Source organism: Rhinatrema bivittatum, chromosome 9, assembly GCF_901001135.1.
Source record: "Rhinatrema bivittatum chromosome 9, aRhiBiv1.1, whole genome shotgun sequence".
Taxonomy (NCBI): Eukaryota; Metazoa; Chordata; class Amphibia; order Gymnophiona; family Rhinatrematidae; genus Rhinatrema; species Rhinatrema bivittatum.
In genome coordinates this window covers 89,020,331-89,038,883 of record NC_042623.1, presented here as the reverse complement: position 1 = coordinate 89,038,883, position 18,553 = coordinate 89,020,331, and the positions used below count along the sequence as shown (strand labels likewise).

The 18,553-nt window shown below is 41.3% G+C and overlaps 1 protein-coding gene across 11 annotated transcripts in view; it reads left to right on the top strand.

The window, feature by feature from the left end:
• The window catches only part of ST7 (suppression of tumorigenicity 7), a 342,169-nt gene that overhangs the window by 226,289 nt on the left and 97,327 nt on the right, over nucleotides 1-18,553 (top strand). For all 11 annotated transcript variants that reach the window (XM_029614966.1, XM_029614960.1, XM_029614959.1 and 8 more), the window contains one exon: nucleotides 9,130-9,284. In XM_029614966.1, coding sequence (XP_029470826.1) covers nucleotides 9,130-9,284 — 155 coding nt within the window. The remainder of the gene's footprint in view (nucleotides 1-9,129; nucleotides 9,285-18,553) is intronic.

Genomic DNA, 18,553 nt, shown 5'->3' with positions numbered 1-18,553 from the left:
ATAAAGAAGCTCTTGCAGTATAATTAACATACGGACATTGATAGTATAAGAATATATGTTAAAATAACTATTGAGCTGTACATCTCCTTTCTAGGTTTTTTTATTCCTATCCCGCAGGTTCTCTCTCATTAACACTTGCACATGAGACCTACCTCCAGCACAATGGTTGGTTAAAGATCTTGCTCCTGTTGCTGGCTGCTGGCCTAGACAAGGAGGGACAAAAGGTAGAGACCAGGTGCCACTCTAATTGGTATTAGGAATGTTCCATGTTTTCTTCCTTCAGTCCCTTCTGTATGCCTTTTTGATGCAATCAGTCATGGACATAAAATAGAGAAGGTTCTGCAGTGCCATACTTGGATGCCGATGGAACCAAGCTATGAAGGAACTTGCAGCAATGAGCCAGCACTGTACAAAAGCTTGGAAGTCAATATTCAACTAAATTCAGAATTTAGCCATACAAACTGCAATTTTCAAATATGCCTCTTCGGTAAATATCTCTGACTTATCTGACTAAGTGGTTAGCTATGGATGGATGTCCCTGCGCTCACAGGGGTAGATTTTCAAAAAACGCGAATAGGCGTACTTTTGCTGGCGCATCAGGCGCCAGCAAAAGTACGCTGGATTTTAGTAGATACGCGCGGAGCCGCGCATATCCACTAAAATCCTGGATCGGCGCGCACAAGGCTATGAATTCTGTATAGCCGGCGCGCGCCGAGCCGCACTGCCTACCCCCGTTCTCTCCAAGGCCGCTCCGATTTCGGAGCGGCCTTGGAGGGAATCCTCTAACGCCCTCCCCTCATCTTCCCCTCCCTTCCTCTATCTAACCCACCCGCCCGGCCCTGTCTACACCCCCCCTTACCTTTCTCCGGGGATTTACGCCTCCCGGAGGGAGAAGTAAATCCCCGCGCGCCAGCGGGCCTCCTGCACGCCGGGCCGCGACCTGGGGGCGGGTACGGAGGGCGCAGCCACGCCCCCGGACCGCCCGGGCCGTAGCCACGCCCCCGTACCCGCCCCCAAAACGCTGCCAACACGCCCCCGAAACGCCGCGACAACCGGGCCCGCCCCCGACATGCCCCCTCGGAGAACCCCGGGACTTACGCGAGTCCCGGGGCTCTGCGCGCGCCGGTAGGCCTATGTAAAATAGGCTCACCGGTGCGCAGGGCCCTGCTCGCCTAAATCCGCCCGGTTTTGGGCGGATTTAGGCGAGCAGGGCTCTGAAAATCCGCCCCACAGTGTTTTAGGGCACTTTGTATAGAGGAACTACGTAAATCTCTTTTTAGACATGGTAGGTTCTCATCCTACAGTGCAACCTCGTCTACCTAACTGGGAAAGGAGTTGAGCAGAAGTTCCTCTAAAACTTCCCCATTCACTCAGGCTGAAACATCAAGCACTGGAGCCATTGCAGCTTCTGTTGAAGAAGCAAAAGCACTCTTAAGTGAGGTGCATTGGCACAGACACAGTCGACATAACCATCATTGGTGTCATCAGCACAATCAGCATCAATATTCCTGATGCAATGACTGTCCTGAAGCATCTTTCACACAGTGCATCAAAGCGCTCGATGCACAATCCACTGATGTATTCGACACACAGAACTTCAATGCACTCAAAGTACTGGTAGACTTGACGCTCAATACTCCAATGTCACTGATCTGTGGCCTCATTGCACACCAAATCATCTAATCTTTGGTTACACAGTACTCAGGATCCTATACCCCACAATCCCACAATGCTCAGTGTAAGGATATATGGCATAAGCCTGCCGCAATATCATCGACCTGCACCAGATTCCTTGATGTGTGTCTCCAAAGACCCATCAAAGCATTCCAATACATCCAAGGGGTCTAAACACAGTACCCCAATGAAGTCATCAATGCATCCATTTCAGGCTTCGATTTATCAGACTGCTTTGCTAACACAACCCCTACCCTCTGGATACGTCAGGGGCATTCTAGAGCAAAGTTACCTAGATTACTTAGCTGAATAATGCCAATATTCAACACTATCCAGCTAAGCTATCCAGATTAGTTTAGTCATGTCACAAAGCATCCCTAAATTTATCCGGCTAACTGAGTTATTTGGGTTTATTCAGCAGTGCACCCATGCCACTGAATATCCAGTTTAAATTAGGAAATAAGTTCATCTGGATAATTTAACAATCTGCCTGAATATTGATCTCTTGATACTTATGCAAGTGATTCCTGCATCAATTTCCCACAAAAATGTTTGTAAGAAATTAACTTTTTTGTAAAAAAAAAAACTTAGCTAACCCTCCCTGAAGAATAGCTCAATTTTACAAAAAAATCTCGCTTATGCAAAACTTTTTGCATATAATTTTACTAATGCTGAATCGCTAATGAGCTAATATACATGATTTTTCAATTCATTAATAATTTAGCTTAATTTTTGCATCAACTTGCAAATGCAAAATTGCACATGTTAAACAAAGGTAGCATGTGTTAAAATTAGCAAATGTGGGTATGCATGCTATTTGCTATTTTAACACATGAAAACATATTTGCAAAGCTGTTTACAGTTTATTACATCGGCCTCCGAATTAAGGTCATATAGGCAAAAAATTAGGTTTCTTCCACCGTTGCTCCTTGTCTAGCCTAGAAATGTCACTGTTAGGCTCGCCCTCCTTTTGAGACTACAAAATCTGTTGGAACCTCTGACCTTACTTTTATTGGCCCAGCAGTCTCCTCTTGTTCCTTTCGTCATCCAGCATAATTGGAACGTGCCCTAAGTAAAGATATAATGTTATGAGCCATCTTTGCACCTCCATGGAAATTTTCCTAATTTGTATTCCCTTAGGGCCGGACGCGCGAAGGGGGGTTACGCGCGCCGGGCCTATTTTTAAAAGGCCCGGCAACGCGCATAAAGCCCCGGGACACATGTACGTCCCGGGGCTTTGCAAAAAGGGGCTGCCCGGGGTGGGGCCAGAGACCTCCGACACAGTGGCCATTACTGCTGTGACAAATGATCACGTGCAACTTGTGCCTGCCCAGAGACAGGCGCAAAAGGTAAGATAAAAGTCAGGTCTAGGGGGGACAGGTTAGGGGAAGGGGTGGGAAGGTCAGCTTTGGGGGGGAGGGAACGGAGGAAGGCAGCATGGCTCAGCGTACGCAAGGTGCACAATTGTGCACCCCCCTGCGCATGCTGACCCCCGATTTTATAACATGTCCACGTGCGTGCGCCGGGTAGCGCGTGCACATGGACGCGAGTGCGCATGTCTTAAAATCTACCCCTTACTTTCTACCCAGCTATGACATTGATGGTTCCTTTAAAAATTAGCACATGTACACCCTGAATCTCGGCTGTAGGTGTCTCTTCAATACCCAAATAATTTCCCTTCTGGAAATTAGCTACAAGTACATATACACAATGTTTGCACCTATTATTTATGTGGGCGGCTGAATGGTGATAAAACAGCTGGTGTAGGTGTGAAAATCAAATCTATACTTGTTGTATTCCACCCCCACCCCCCAACCTGCATTCCTTCTCCCACCCAAGAACACTTTTTTTAAAATCCAGCTAAAATTACAAATGTTGTGAAAGCCTGGGCATACTTTAAGCTACTGTGAGGGGAACAATTTTCAGCTAGGACAATCTACCTGGGTAAATAAATGTCTTTGAAAATTGTCATCCTTGTGGACATAATCAATCTTATGGGAAGAACGTGATTAGGACCTACTCCTGAAAGTCCTGAACTTTTTCAATCGGATTTAATGGCAAAAGTAAAAATCAAATGGGAACATTTTGGTACTTGTGTGTAGTGCAGATAGCTGGCAGAGGGTAGTGGCTGTAAGTCTCCTCTTCTGTATGCCCATGCATTTTGCTAGTAAGGATTGCCAAACACATCTGATATTTCATCCCATGCATTCTTTTTTTTTAAACTCTTTATTTATAACTATTTCTTGGCATACAAAGAGACTGACATATAACACAATGCTTTTCTGAAGCAACAGTAAATCACATACAGAGCTTGTAACACAAGAGGCATGTGAATAACTTTATTAAACCCAAAGGTGTGAGTTCACATCAGCATCATTCATTTTTAAGTAATCTTAAAGTAATCATGGTTTATGCCCCATATTTTATTATACATAAATGTCTCATTTTTCAAAGCATTGTGCAGATGTTCAATGTCTGAAATGTCCTGAACTTGATCATGCCTATGGTCTAACCAAGGATTAAATTTCTAGAAGGTTGCAATTGTAAATCTGGCCACCAATAAGAGCTTGCTCCCCCCAATGGTCTATATCTTTGAGGAATTAATGAGCCTGCCTACCTCCCAGTGAGACATATTATTGGAGTGATACATACAGGAAAACCTAAAATATCAGAAATTTCCTGCGTAACGTGCCCAGAATTGCTTAACCCCTGGATAATGCCACCACATATGTAAATATTTTCCAGGTTCACCACACCCCTTCCAGCATACTATGTCTGAGATTAAATGTACATGACAATAGAATGCAGCAGGTATATGATAGGCTCTGTATAGCAACCTAATCATTAACTCAGCTTGTCTAGTACATATAGATCTATGTTGGACAGCAAACTAGATATTCTTCCACACCTTGTAATCATACGTAGTACCTAAATCTGCGTTCCATGTTGCAATCAAATTTAGTGGAGTTTCTGCCCCGAATTTCCCAATCAAAATGCCTCAATAAATTGCTGTGATTCCTTTAGCAGAGGCATCAATATCACTAAGATATTTCCCCATTCTATTCAATGACTTTAGTGGTATTGAAATATGTAGGAGACTCGACAATGCCTCGCACAGCTGTAAATATTGTGCATGAGCATGCACTGGCAAATCAAATTCCTCACTTAAATCACTAAAGGATTGAAGACCTATATTATCCCAAAGTTGAGCAATAGTAAACAGACCCAGCGCTTTCTACTCTATAATCTCTTTAGAAAAGGTACAACCTGAGATAAAGGAATTCCCATATATCAGGGCAACAGGCAAGATAACTTCATCTGCCGTCCATACCCGAAGAGTGTGCTCTAAAATAGGACTTCACCTACTCACAGTGCATTTAATCAGGGATTCTCCTGGCAAAAAAGGCAACATTTCCAAAGTAATCACATCCGTCTGTAATCGCTCTAGTGACCCCCAGGGGGTATCCACATGGCCCGCCCAAGACAAACTAGTCTAGCTGCCCAATAATACATTTTTAAATTAGGCAGCGACAGTCCTCCCTTCTTCTTGGGCATCCATAATTGTCAGAGTCTAATTCTCACTTGTTTATATCTCCATATAAATTTAGCCATACAACTATATAGCCCATCAAACACTTTCAATGGTATGGAACAAGGCACATGTTGAAATAGATACAAAAGTTTAGGCAACAGGTTCATTTTTAAGAAATGTATCTGTCCTGCCCACAAAATGGCCAATTCAGCCCAATTGTGTAAATTAAGTTTTATTTTACTAATAGGACCCACAAAATTCTGGTCATACAAATCTTAAAAATCTTTACCGATATAAACTCCTATTACTTAAAACCAGCTAGGACCAATTGAAAGTTTGTCATGCATTCAGGAATTGTCACCCTGTTTCCCAGAGGGAAGATCTCAGATTTATTCCAGTTAATTTTACATTCAGCAAGAGTACTAGACATATTTAGGAGATCTGGTAATGTTGGACCAGACACTTGCAGCGAAGTTAAGTGTATAAAAACGTCATCAGTATAAAGAGATATTTTGGGTTCCATTTTTCCTATTTGCACTCCCGAAATCCCAGGGTGCCACCTAATAGTTGCCACCAAAGGTTTGATGGCCATGTCAAATAAAAGTCATAAAAAGGGACAGTCCCGACGAGTAGCTCGTGCTATGTGTATGAAAGAAGAAAGCGACTCATTGATTAGGAGGCAGGCTCTAAGTTTAGCATACATAGCTTTAATCCATGTAACAAATCTATCCAGCAATCTAGCATGTTATAGGACAGTAAATACGAAGGGCCAGGATAGCTTATCAAAGACTTTTTCTGTATCTAATGAAACTATCAGACCCGTTATACCCTTTCGTTTGGTCATATGTATAATGTTAAACAACCATCTAGTATTAAATGTAGAAACTCTTCCTTTCACAAATCCTGTTTGATTCTTGTGAACCAGAAAGGAGAGAACCGTTTCCAGCTGAAGCTGCAAAACCTTAGCTAAGATTTTTAAATCTGAATTGAGAAATGAGATGGGCCTATATGATCCACACGACTCTGGTTCCCTCCCTGTCTTATGTATCAAGGATATGGTGGTATCAACTAGGTCCCCCAAAGCAGTTTCCTGTTCACCTGCCTTATTATAAAGCAGCACCAAGAAAGGGGCAACATCACTCATAAATCTTTTGAAGAAATTTATGAAATACCCATCAGGACCCGGACATTTCCCTCCCGGTAATGCCTTTGTTGCTTTCTGTATTTCAGTCAAGGAATTAGGAGCCTCAAGCATTCCACTCTGATCTGCAGTAATCTGCAGCAGATCTAACTGAGTTTTAAAAACTCTGAATAGATTCTGCAGCAGCAGGGGCTAAGTCACTGTATAATCCGGAGACATTTTCTAAAAAGAATTTTTCAATTCCTTGAGGTCCACTGTATTTTCCCTGCTTGACCTTTTAGTGGTCATAATATGAGACCTTCCAGGCTTCTTTCTGACAGCCCTTGCCAGAAAAACTCCAGACTTGTTGCCGTGCTGGTAAAATTTCACCTTGGCATATTTAAGGGCTTTTTCAAACTTACTCGTCTCTAAAGATTTTAAGTCTCTTCTGCAGGCTTATAATTGTTTATAGGAACAAACATTTTTGTGCCGTGCCTTCAACACTCTGATTTTGACCATAAGGTCATCTACCTTTTTCTTATTCTTTTTTTTTTTTAGGAAACTGGCATAACTAATCATTTTACCTTTAAAACAGGCCTTTAAGGTCTCCCATCTCAAGGCAGGTGTGTAATCAATCTCATGATTGTGCATATTGAAATCAGAAATTGCCTCTGTGAGAAGATTTGGGAAATGTTTGTGCCCTAACATAGCCATATTCATTCACCAATGAAAAGCCTGGGTTTTACAGAGGCCTAAGCATAGGGACACTTCCACCAGAGAATGATCCGAGATTGTACTGGCCAATATTTTACTGTCCCGGATTTTGGGTACAAACTGTGGCATACACAAAAGAAGTCTTGCTGGCTGTATATGTTATGCCTTGATGGGTAGAAAGTGTAATCTCTTTCTGTCAAATCCTGTCATAGCTTAACTCTAATTCCTTTGAACAAGAAAATATTAAAGTTACGAGTGATAAAATAACAGTACCCAAAGAATCTGGCCACTTCCACAGAACCCTGAAATTGCTTAATCCCACTGTACCATCATACATGTCTTATATTGCATAACTGTGACAAACAAAAAAAAACATTCAACTGTTTAGCATGCCTTTTACTCCCCCTTTCCTCATAACCCCCCTACCTCCCACCCTCTTTCCTTATTAACTAGAAACCTGTTAACACATCCTCCCCTCCATAGCCCATAACCTCTCCCAACCCCCAAAAGCGCCAGTAAACTCTCTGGTGGGATTCTCATCAGGACCGAATGAGCCCAGCATAGCACCCATAAGTGCCCCCATACTGCTGAAACTGCAGACTCCCATCTCCCTCTCCCAGTCCACCCCCATCTCCAAAGTTTGCTAAGGAAAGTGCAATCATCTTCAGCAAGAAAGATGCTGGAATTGAGTTTAATTCAGCAAGGAGAAGAAAGGTCTCAGTGCCACAGCTCAGAATCAACACATGCAAAATAGCAAACTGTACTTTTGCAGCCACCTGCAGAATAAAAACAGGTCCACCTACACATAATATACAAGTATAGAAAGCTTCAGGAAACAACCATGCAGTGGTTAATATAATTAATATAGGAGCTGAGAGTCCAACCCTCACCAGATGTAAAGCATGAGGCAATGTGGTTTGCAGTGGTAAGTCTCCATGTCAATATAAGGTAAATGCTGAAATAGACAATCACATGGACCCTCTGTACCACTGAGTAGAGTAGAAATAAAACTCTGCTTACAGCTTCCCACCCTTGCCAGTATTCCAGTTTCCTACAAGCTGGAGGGTCAAGTCACACCTTCTGAAGTGTAATGAGCCACTTAAAGATATCATCACTGAAACCCATAGCAGAAGTTGCTTTGCATATTGCTTTCTGTGGAGGTAGTTAGAGCGAGTCAAGGAAATCCAGGCAGACAGCGATCCAGCCTCATTATCCTGACTCTCCCCTTTATCTTCCAAGGTCAATTCCTCTGCAGGCAGCGCCAACACTCCACAGGCAGACTGGCTCAGTTTTTTTCTTTAAAGAAGATTGTTCAGCCCACATAGATGGTATAGAAAGCGACATGACATTTTTATAGTCCCCTATTATCTCAAGGATTGCTGAAAAATTCATTCTTAGATGGGAACACTAGAGTGCGACCTCTGCCTCAATCAGAGCATAACCAGAAGTCCCATGCATTCTTGATAGATTTAATTGACAAAGTACTTTGTGGATAATGTTTTTAGTCAGCACCCAATCCTGTCCTTCTGGTCCAGACTTCATGCACAGGAAGGAGTAATGCAACCTGGGTTTCATATGGTTACTATAAATGAGTTTCTATTTTTGTGCCTGCCCTCCAGATAATAAACTCATTTGGACCAAGCAGCAACACAGAAGTCTGTGTGTTTGGTATTTGTAAACCTAAAGACAGCTCCTAGAGAAAGATATTTCACCACCTACACATGAAGCTGAGTTTGACTTCAGGGCTAAACTTATTCTGGGAATCTCTGAAGCACAACAGACAAAAGATTCCGCACCCTATCCGGACAACTCCCTCACTACTTGTCCCCTGGTGCAGAGGGTCTCAGAGAGCTCAGTGGGGTGCATGGGTTCCTGCGGGATGAAGGAAATGCTCATTTACTTTGGCATTTATCTGTGTACTACAGATTGTGAACAATTATGGCAGTGACATAATTTCTGAACAGATTAGCGCAAGGAAACTTGCAGTATACTCAGTATTTATTTCCGTTTTGTGCCTGGTTGCTGCTCAGTAATTGCTCCTTTAGATTTCTTGCCAATGATCACTCTTTGCCATTGGTATGATTGACAGGTGTGCTACGGCGTATATTCTACTGGCTGAAGAAGAAGCCACAACTATTGTGGAAGCAGAAAAGCTCTTTAAGCAGGCACTGAAGGCCGGAGAGGGATGTTACAGACGCAGCCAGCAGTTACAGCATCACGGAGCCCAGTACGAAGCCCAGCACAGTAAGGACTTCTGTATGGTGACTAATTGTTCTAGAGTACTGAGCCAAAAAAGCTAGAGAGAGGTGTTTTTTTAGTTCAATCTGCTGTAAAAATAAATAGAAAAATTAACTTTTCTTCAGCAGTAGTATTGTATTTCTTTTTGACCATCTTGGCTTCCTTATCTTTTTAGAAAGATGTGTTGTCTTACAGGAGCACTCAACCATTCTACCATACTATTACAGAAGAAGGGACTGTATAACTGTTTAACAGTCTTCACTCAGTCAGCCAATTAGGATTATGCATAAATCTAACTCCAAGAATACATAAGCCATCAGGGTGTTCCTAACATGGTCCTTGAACCCGATATAATATACAGTACAACTCTTACATTCCCCACCCTAGAATAAGCTAGGGACTTCTTATAAACATAAGAGGAGACTCAGTTATTCAAAGTCATAAACAAAGTACCATGAATTCCTAGTTGGTTCAGATATATCAAGAAGGTGGAGCCTGCAATCATACTGGTACATGGAAATCATGCATCTTTTGTCTAAGGCATTCATTTTCATTCCACAGCAAATCTTTCGTAAGATACTTTATGGAACACAAGATAGGGTGTTCCAAAATTATGCCTGCAAACAAACTGGCAAGCTTCTTGCACATTTTTGCTGAGATTTTGCATGATCCGAGCATGTGGTCCTTGGTCTTCATAATTGTCTGTTTATCTTCAGGGAGGCTGATCCCAAGGAAATCTGCAGGATAATTTTCAAAAGGGATCTAGGTGCCTAATCATGGAGTTAGTTGGCTAGATTCCCGGGTTTGAAAATTGCCCTGGGCAAAATGGCTGAAACTGCACCTCTATATTTATTTTATTTTTTATTTCTATTTATTTATGTATTTATTTAGATTCTGCTTTTCGGCACTTCAAAGTGGATTACATTCAGATACTGTAGGTATGGTAATAAATTATGGAATACAAATACTTGTAAATAAATAAATATTTAGCCACTTTTCAAATAGATGCTCCAAGAAGGGGAGGGGAAAAACTGAATATTTGAGTCAGGAAAGAAAACAATAAACATAGAATTGAATTTTGAATTTTATCCAATCCTGTCAATAAATCAGAGCGCGCAACTTCCATAACTTAGCTGGTTTAGGCTAAGTTCTGCTGGTTTAGGCTAAGTTCTGCAGACCTCAAAATTTCTTTAGTAAAATTTATATAAAAACAAAAAGAAAAACAAGAAAGAAAAATAAAAACATTAGAGCCATTCTCGAGGCCATTTATGGAGTCCCTTGATGAGCAGCGGGGCGAGCTGTCAATCTCATTCGCATGGCTCCTCTGTACTCACTGAGTCGTCTCCGGCACGGCTCCTGAGCTTCCAATTGATCTTGCCTGTAAATGTACATACTATGTAGATTTTCTGACTCACCTTCCATGTGGAATGGTCTCTGGCACGGCACAGCTATTAGTCCTGGTAAGTCGCAGATGTTCACCAACAGCACATGCTAAGGAAACTTTCATCGTGTGAGGCACACTGCAGCAATTCCGGAGTGAGGCATCCAAAACACAAAAATTTGCACTACCAAATAGAGCACCTTCCTCCCTCCAAAAAGTTCATGTCGACTACCGCCATTGTCTCTGCTGCCAGGGTCAGACCTGTTAGTGGCATAGCTCGAATATGGATGTAATAGAGCAAAGTTATGTAGTCTGTTTATCAGACAATAACAAAATTTAACTCCAGGCTCCAGTGTAACTTGGACAACTTGCCTCCAGCCTGAAGCAATTTATCCACAAAAGTTTTAGCCAGAGCCAGATCATCAAAAATGTGAATTTTCCCAAAGTGCCATATCCGAAGCTTGGCTGGAAACTGAAGTGAGAATTTCATTTGTTTCTTGACCAGTGCTGAACAAAGAGGATTAAATTCCTTGCAATGCTGGGAAGCATTTATCGAGTAATCCTGGAGATGTGAATCTGCTTTTCCTGATACAGCCGCTCTCATCATTTACGGTAGGCCTGAATTATTTGCTGTTTATATGCCCAATTTAAAACTTTAGCATTTACGATGCACAAGCGGTTTTCTCTATCTCTTTTAATGCCCAAACAGTGTGCTCTCTTGATTTCCATTATCCCCACAATATCTGGCAATTCCAGAGCCTCGGGCAAACATTTCTCTAGAAAACCTTCCAAATTCCGGTCTTCAGTACTTTCCAATCTTATATTTCTCCTTCTGGACCTATTTCCTAGGTCTTCAAGTTTGTCTTCCTGAGATCCCATCTTTTTTTCTAATTCTGAAATTTTGGTCATGAGGTGGTTCGAATCATCTTCCAGCTGAGATATTCTGTCTTCAACCACCTCAATTTTTGGGCTTAAGTAGGCAATTGTATTTTTAAGTTCGGTAATTTGCTCTGAAATTTAGTCAACTTTCCATGTGAGGCTCCCACCACTTCTGATGTTACTTTAGAAGTTAAATCAGCAATTACTTTGTTCCAAGGAGAGTCACTTTGTTTCTCCTGCTCGGCAGCCATCTTTTCTGGAATCCCCTTCAGTTTTTCCTTTTCTTTTTTTCCTCCTTTCAAGGGTATACTAATTGGGGATTTTTGCATGTATTTATCAATAGACATCAACCCCTCTCTTTTATCGAAAAAGTAGGCTTCCACCTCTTCAGATGCCGCAGAAATCAAGAGATTAAAAGGGGGATAGTGCCTGGAGCCTGAACAAGCATGTCTGCCCAGACTCTCCACATCATGTGACCTCCTTGAATTTTAAATTATATACATTTAGGTTTTCCCCCAGGATCCCAGCTGCCTAAATAGCAGAGGCAAAGGATGCGGCTACTTTTGTACTCCTAGGCTTCTGGACAAAGGGAAACTACCCAGATAGTTTCTGTTTGAAACTTGGCTGCTGGTACAAAATTACCTACATACTTTACCCCCATACAGTGAAGGTTTTCAACATTGCAATAAAAAAGTAAGCAAACTAACTGCAGGAGGCTAAAAAGGAAAACTGCAATGAATTAGGAAAAAGTAAAAAAAAAAAAAAAATCCTGCAGCATTTGTAATTTTCTTTCCCCTGCCACCTTTCAGAATCTCTGATCGGTAGCCTGTGTTTCAGCCAATTAGAGGGTTCTGGCACAGCGCTATCTCTGCATTTTTTTCTTTTGCCAGTGCACGGCTCTGGTCCCACATTTGCAGATGATTAGGAAGTCACCAGAATAGGGGGAAACAGCAATTAACAGAAAGCACGTAATATTCATTGTACATATTCCTGTAGGAAGTTTCACTGTGCTAAGGAGAAGCTTGTTGTGAGCCAGAATGCAGTGCTCCGTGTGATATCTTGGATGTGCACCCGCAAACCAGTTTTGTAAAGATGCTGTATACAAAGGTGTCTTCTGGAACCAGCTAATAATAGCTAATAAACATAAACAACAGGCTACAGCAAGATTTGAAACATTCTTTTCTGGGCACTTGATAGTAGTTAGTGGCATTTTCAATTTCAGAAGATATACATTTACGTATTCACACTATTTACAAGACCAAGGTCTCCGAGAAAGCCTAAACCAGTTCATCTGTGAACAAACTGATGGTACACAGCTTACATATCAGCCTCAAAAATATTTTTCAAAGGCTACAAATATTTGCATTTGAAATTCTGTTGGACTTCAGCTGTTTTCTAATTATATTCTGTTTCATTTTATAGACATAGGACTTGATTAACCTCAGTTCATTTTGGCTTGCAAAGGCTCAGGTGGTGGAAATATTTGAGTTATGTTGAATAGCAACTGTGCAGATATCCATCAGATATTTGGCATTAAAAAACCCAAGATATTCAAAACAGCCTGAAAAAAATGATCTTCACAGGAAGGGAAGATAGTATTGATACTCTATTTATGCCCTTCTCTAAGCCGACAGGTTTGTGACCTGTTTATCGAAATACCTGTTTACCCAAATAATCCATCTCTCTGTTTCCAGGTCGGAATGCTGTTGCAGCTGTACAGCTCCCATTACTTCTTAACAGAGTGATTTTCACAATTTTAAAACATTTTTAAGCTTCAGATTAAATAAGAAAGTTAGTTGCCATAAACCCTTTTCTTTTACTAAACACTGAATATCTAAATAAACATTTTAGCAGCCTTTAAACACTGTGTAAAGTTTCCTATGCAAAAGCCACTTTTAAAAGGACAACACCTCTTTCCTTGCAGGGGATGGCAATGCTTACCTTTTCAAAACCACTTTGGCATACCCTAGTATCTCATGAACAACATCTATACTCTTGCTCATATCTTACTTTAAACCCACTGTTTTTTAAATTCTCGTCTTTACTTCCTTTATTTCTCATACTTCATTCATTCATTCTTACCTCACACACTCACACTTGCACTTAAGACACTCAACTTCCTCATGGTAGAGTACCGTATAAAATCTGCAGATAAATCAAATCCACTTTCTATATGTGTGCAAACCCATATTATATCATGTCTATATCTCAGATGCTGAAAAATACTGGCAAATCAAAGGGGCATATATATTTTAATACCTTAGGTAATACAAAAACTACCATCTTTACTTATAGTACTATGGTATCATATAACAATCTCACAAAAGACTTTCTTAGATACTCTACATGTTATGCTGATATCAATAGGAAATAGTATAACATACATAATAAGCTCCACAACAATTTTACTTTCAAACTTGCAGGGTCATGTATCTTTTTGTGTTAGGGCCTTAACGCTAGCATTAAGGCCCAAATGCGTGTGTTAAATAGCACGGTGCGCCCTAATATGCAAAGGTCACATTAGTTATGCAAGTGGGAGGTGTTTGGACAGAGATAATGGTAATAAGCGGCTCCTAACATCAAATGCAATAGAGCAACACACAGCAACACGGGGTTTAATGCCGGAATTAACCTCACCTGTTTTCTGTGCATTGTTCTCATGTTAGCAATGCGTTATTGACTGAAAAGGATTTTATTGCACATGCCGTTCGGGGATGGGGGGGGGGGGAGGGGGAGAGAGAGAGAGAGAGTCTGAGACTGACCAATATGTAACTTTACTATTTATACCACTGTAAGAGGGGGCACTTTTAATTTGGTGTGGAGTTTGGGGGATGGGGTAGGTTTGGGGGGTCAGTTTTACATACGCAGTCAGAGGTATGAACAGCAAAGTTGACATCACTGAAGATTTTCTGTCATTTGGAGCGATGAAAGGTAAAAGAGGAGTTGAATTGCACAGTGTACTCCCTAGAGTTGAAGTGTACAGTGTACTCCCTAGAGTACACTGTACACTTCAACTCCTCTTTTACCTTTCATCGCTCCAAATGACAGAAAATCTTCAGTGATGTCAACTTTGCTGTTCATACCTCTGACTGCGTATGTAAAACTGACCCCCCCAAACCAACCCCAGCCCCCAAACCCCACCCCGAGTTAAAAGTGCCCCCTCTTACAGTGGTATAAATAGTGAAGCTACATATTGGTCTCTCTCTCTCGATAAAAATCTTTTTGCCTGGTAACACCCCTTCAGTGGATTAATCAGCATACGATAGGAAAATTAATGCTGTGTGATAAATTTATCGCAGTTTGCGGAAATTACTTGTGCGATGTGGGAGCAGGGAAATTAGCCTAAACCATGCCCCCTTTTTTAGCACAGGTGCTATTTTCACTATCGGCCAGATTTTATAACATGCGTGCGGGCGTAGATTTGTTCGCGCAACCTGGCGCGAACAAATCTATGCCCGATTTTATAACATGTGCGCGTTATTGCGCGCATGTGATAAAATCCAGGGTCGGCGCGCGCAGGGGGGTGGACAATTGTGCAACCTGCACACGCCGAGCCGAGCAGCCTGCCTCCGTTCCCTCCAAGGCCGCTCCAAAATCGGAGCGGCCTTGGAGGGAACTTTCCTTCCGCCCCCCCCCCCCCGCACCTTCCCCTCCCTTCCCCTATCTAACCCCAGCCCTAACTAAAACCCCCCCTGACCTTTATTGAAGAAGTTAGGCAGGCGTAACTTGCGTGCGCCGGCTCTCCATCCCCCTGCCCGGTGGCTGTTCCAGAGGCTTCGGTCCCGCCCCCGGAACGCCCACGGGCCAGCGCCCCGCCCACAGCCCCACCCCCGGAACGCCCCCGGGCCAGCGCCCCGCCCACAGCCCCACCCCCGGAACGCCCATTTTTTCAAGCCCCGGGATTTACGCGCGTCCCAGGGCTTGCGCGCGCCACCGAGCCTATGCAAGATAGGCTCGGCGTGCGCAGGGGGAGGTTTTCAGGGGTTGCGCTCGTATCTTACGCGCGCAACCCTTTGAAAATCTACCCCTATATTTATAGCTTTTTGATGAATCTAGGCCATAGTTCTCTATTATTTCTCACGAACACTACCAACTATCACACCATAACATCCATAGATTAATTTATACATTCATCACTGCAGATGCTACAGAATTAATTAGAAAATACCTGGCACAACAATGAATAACAGACTGTTTATTACAGGGGTAGGCAACTCTGGTCCTGGAATGCCACAAAAAGTTCTGGTTTTCAAGCCATCCACAATGAATATGTATGAGATGTATTTACATACAGTGGAGGCAGTGCATGCAAATATACTTCTTATATATTCATTATGGATATCCCGAAAACCAGATCTGTTTGTGGTACTCCAGAACCAGAGTTGCCTACCCCTGGTTTATTATTTCAATGACTCTGCAGGGGTAAAGTAGGGGGACTCTAGCATATTATCTGTTCCCCTGCTTCCTAATGACATGGGGGATTTTTCTTCTCTTTTGCACCTTCCCTGATGAGCACAAGAATGTCAATTTGTAGGTGAGAAAGGGAAAAAAAATGTTACAGGAAAGCATTAGGCTTTCATGAAATATCAACCCTATAATGTCATCATATGATGGAAAAGCAAGAAGCCAAGAATTGCATGTGTTAACATTGTGACTAGTTCTGAGATGAGGTAGTATTGAGAAGGCCTCCTATGTAATGTTATCTCTGTATTGTTATGTAGGCATGGAATAGGTTTTTTGTGATTGATTGTTGACTGTATTGGGGGTCAGACTTATTTATTTATTTATTTATTGTTTTTGTTATACCGAGTTTCATGATAGGCATCACATCAACCCGGTTTACAAATAACAAGGAGTGTAAAGCATAACGTAACGTAAAAAACAATATTTTCAATAAGAACCTTGAACTTTAAATACAGTGAATCAGAAAAAGGGAGAGGGAAAGTTACAAAAAACAAGGAAAATAAACTTGGGATGGAAGGGGAGAAATTGAACAGCACAATATTTACATTTCAGCCTATTGGTGTTCTCCTGTGGTTATTTGTAATTTTTAATTATTTTCACTTTATGTATTTGCTGTTTTTATATATCTTAATATTTTTGCATCACTTTGAATGTTCTTTTGAGTTTGGGAAGGCAGTTTAGAAGAATTTTAAATAAATAAATGTTACTGTTAGCGATCTAATGTCGAAGATCAGACCCTGAGGTAAAGGCCAAGAAGATAATTACCTTTCCTGCAAAATACTAGTGCATGACTTCCAAAGATATGTTTGGAAAGAAACCAAGATATGACATACCATGACAGCATAAAACCCAATTAACTCTGTAACACAGATAGCACCGCAAAGCATGATAATAGTTCTCACTACAAAACTAGCACAGACTTGTGCACAAAAACTGATCATAGTACTCATGCCTAAACGTGATCAGACACTCAGAAAACCCTACAGCATAACAAATAAGGCAGCAACCACATTCCCACATGTAATTTTGCAAATATAATTTTGCAAGCATTAAGAAAGGATATAAGAAATGTATTTTATAAGGAGGGAGAAAAGGGCATGCCACATATGTCTACTTGGGATACTGCACTTGTTCTTTCCCATCCTTCAGTTGATTCTTCTTGTAGTATAAACAGAGGGAATCTCGGTTGATACCGTGCACCAGTACAAGAGTATTGGCTGCATGTGTGCCTCAATGAATAACATATAAAGATGGAAATCAATTTAGCTTCTCATATTTACGACATGATTGCATAATACACTATGAATAACCTGTTACCTATAAGAACATAAGAAGGTGCCATACTAGGTTAGATCGAGGGTCCATCAAGCCCAGCATCCTGTTTCCAACAGTGCCCAATCCAGGTTACAAGTACCTGGCAAGTACCCAAACATTAAGTAGATCCCATGCTGTTAATGCCAGCAATAAGCAGTGGCTAATCCCTAAGTCAACTTGCATAATAGCAGTAAAGATATATATATATATATATATATTCATTATCACCTTTCAAACATAAGGCAAATCAGCTATCTGCAAGCTATTTATTATTCAAAATGTTACATGCATTTAAAAATGATAGAAATATGCTACTTACTGATATTGCTAGGTGTAGCTATTCAGAGAGCAATTTACATGTCACAGCAGAATCCTGTATGGTGAACTCGAAAAAGTAGGGAAATTATTGTGGATGAGGTGTGATGTCTTCTGCTTTGGTCATTCAATCAATGGGGAAAATCACATGATGGCTGACCATAAAGGTAATGGACATGCATTTATGATTGTGGCCTTGCAAAATATATGTGAATTCATACAGCTTTTTGGTCATCAAGTTGTATTGATTGGAAGGAAATATTATCAATATAGGAAATGCATGTGCCTCCTAATTTGTTTACCTAAGTAAAACTAATTGTTCATCTCCATGTTTGTGATCCTAGTCATGTTTTTACCTGTTCCTCTTCTTGTCTTGTACTAGGTTGCTCACACTTTGTAGTGCTATCAATGCATACTATCTTAGGATGGATTTAGTGGAGAATGTTGTTTGATAGTTGTGGGAATGCTGAGATGTATTTTTTCTGAAGGGAATTATTTCCTTGGGATCCATTCACCCCTTGTCTTTTTCGGCTCCATAAGACAAATACCGCCAGATATTTGGGGTCTGCCAAATAGCAAGTGCTTTAAAACAGAATATTTAAGAGAATGTCAGGATGGTCAAAAAATGATTCAGTACAGCTCAAAAAATATTTGGACACTCGGAAGGTGGAGCCACTATAGACTGTATATTAATGCCCTGACTATAAGACATTATTCATTCTCACACTTATGCCATTTTTATTAACCTTCCAAAGCTCTCCACCATGAATACATTTGCTTTTGCTCAGAGCTAGACTGTCACCAGAAGGCCCTTTGCTACAGCTATGCAGTCCCCCATTTTTGTCTATGAGAGTGATTTTGTCATTTTTGTGTGTTTTCCTTTCATGGTAAAATCAACAAATGTAACTGAAACAAGGCAAGC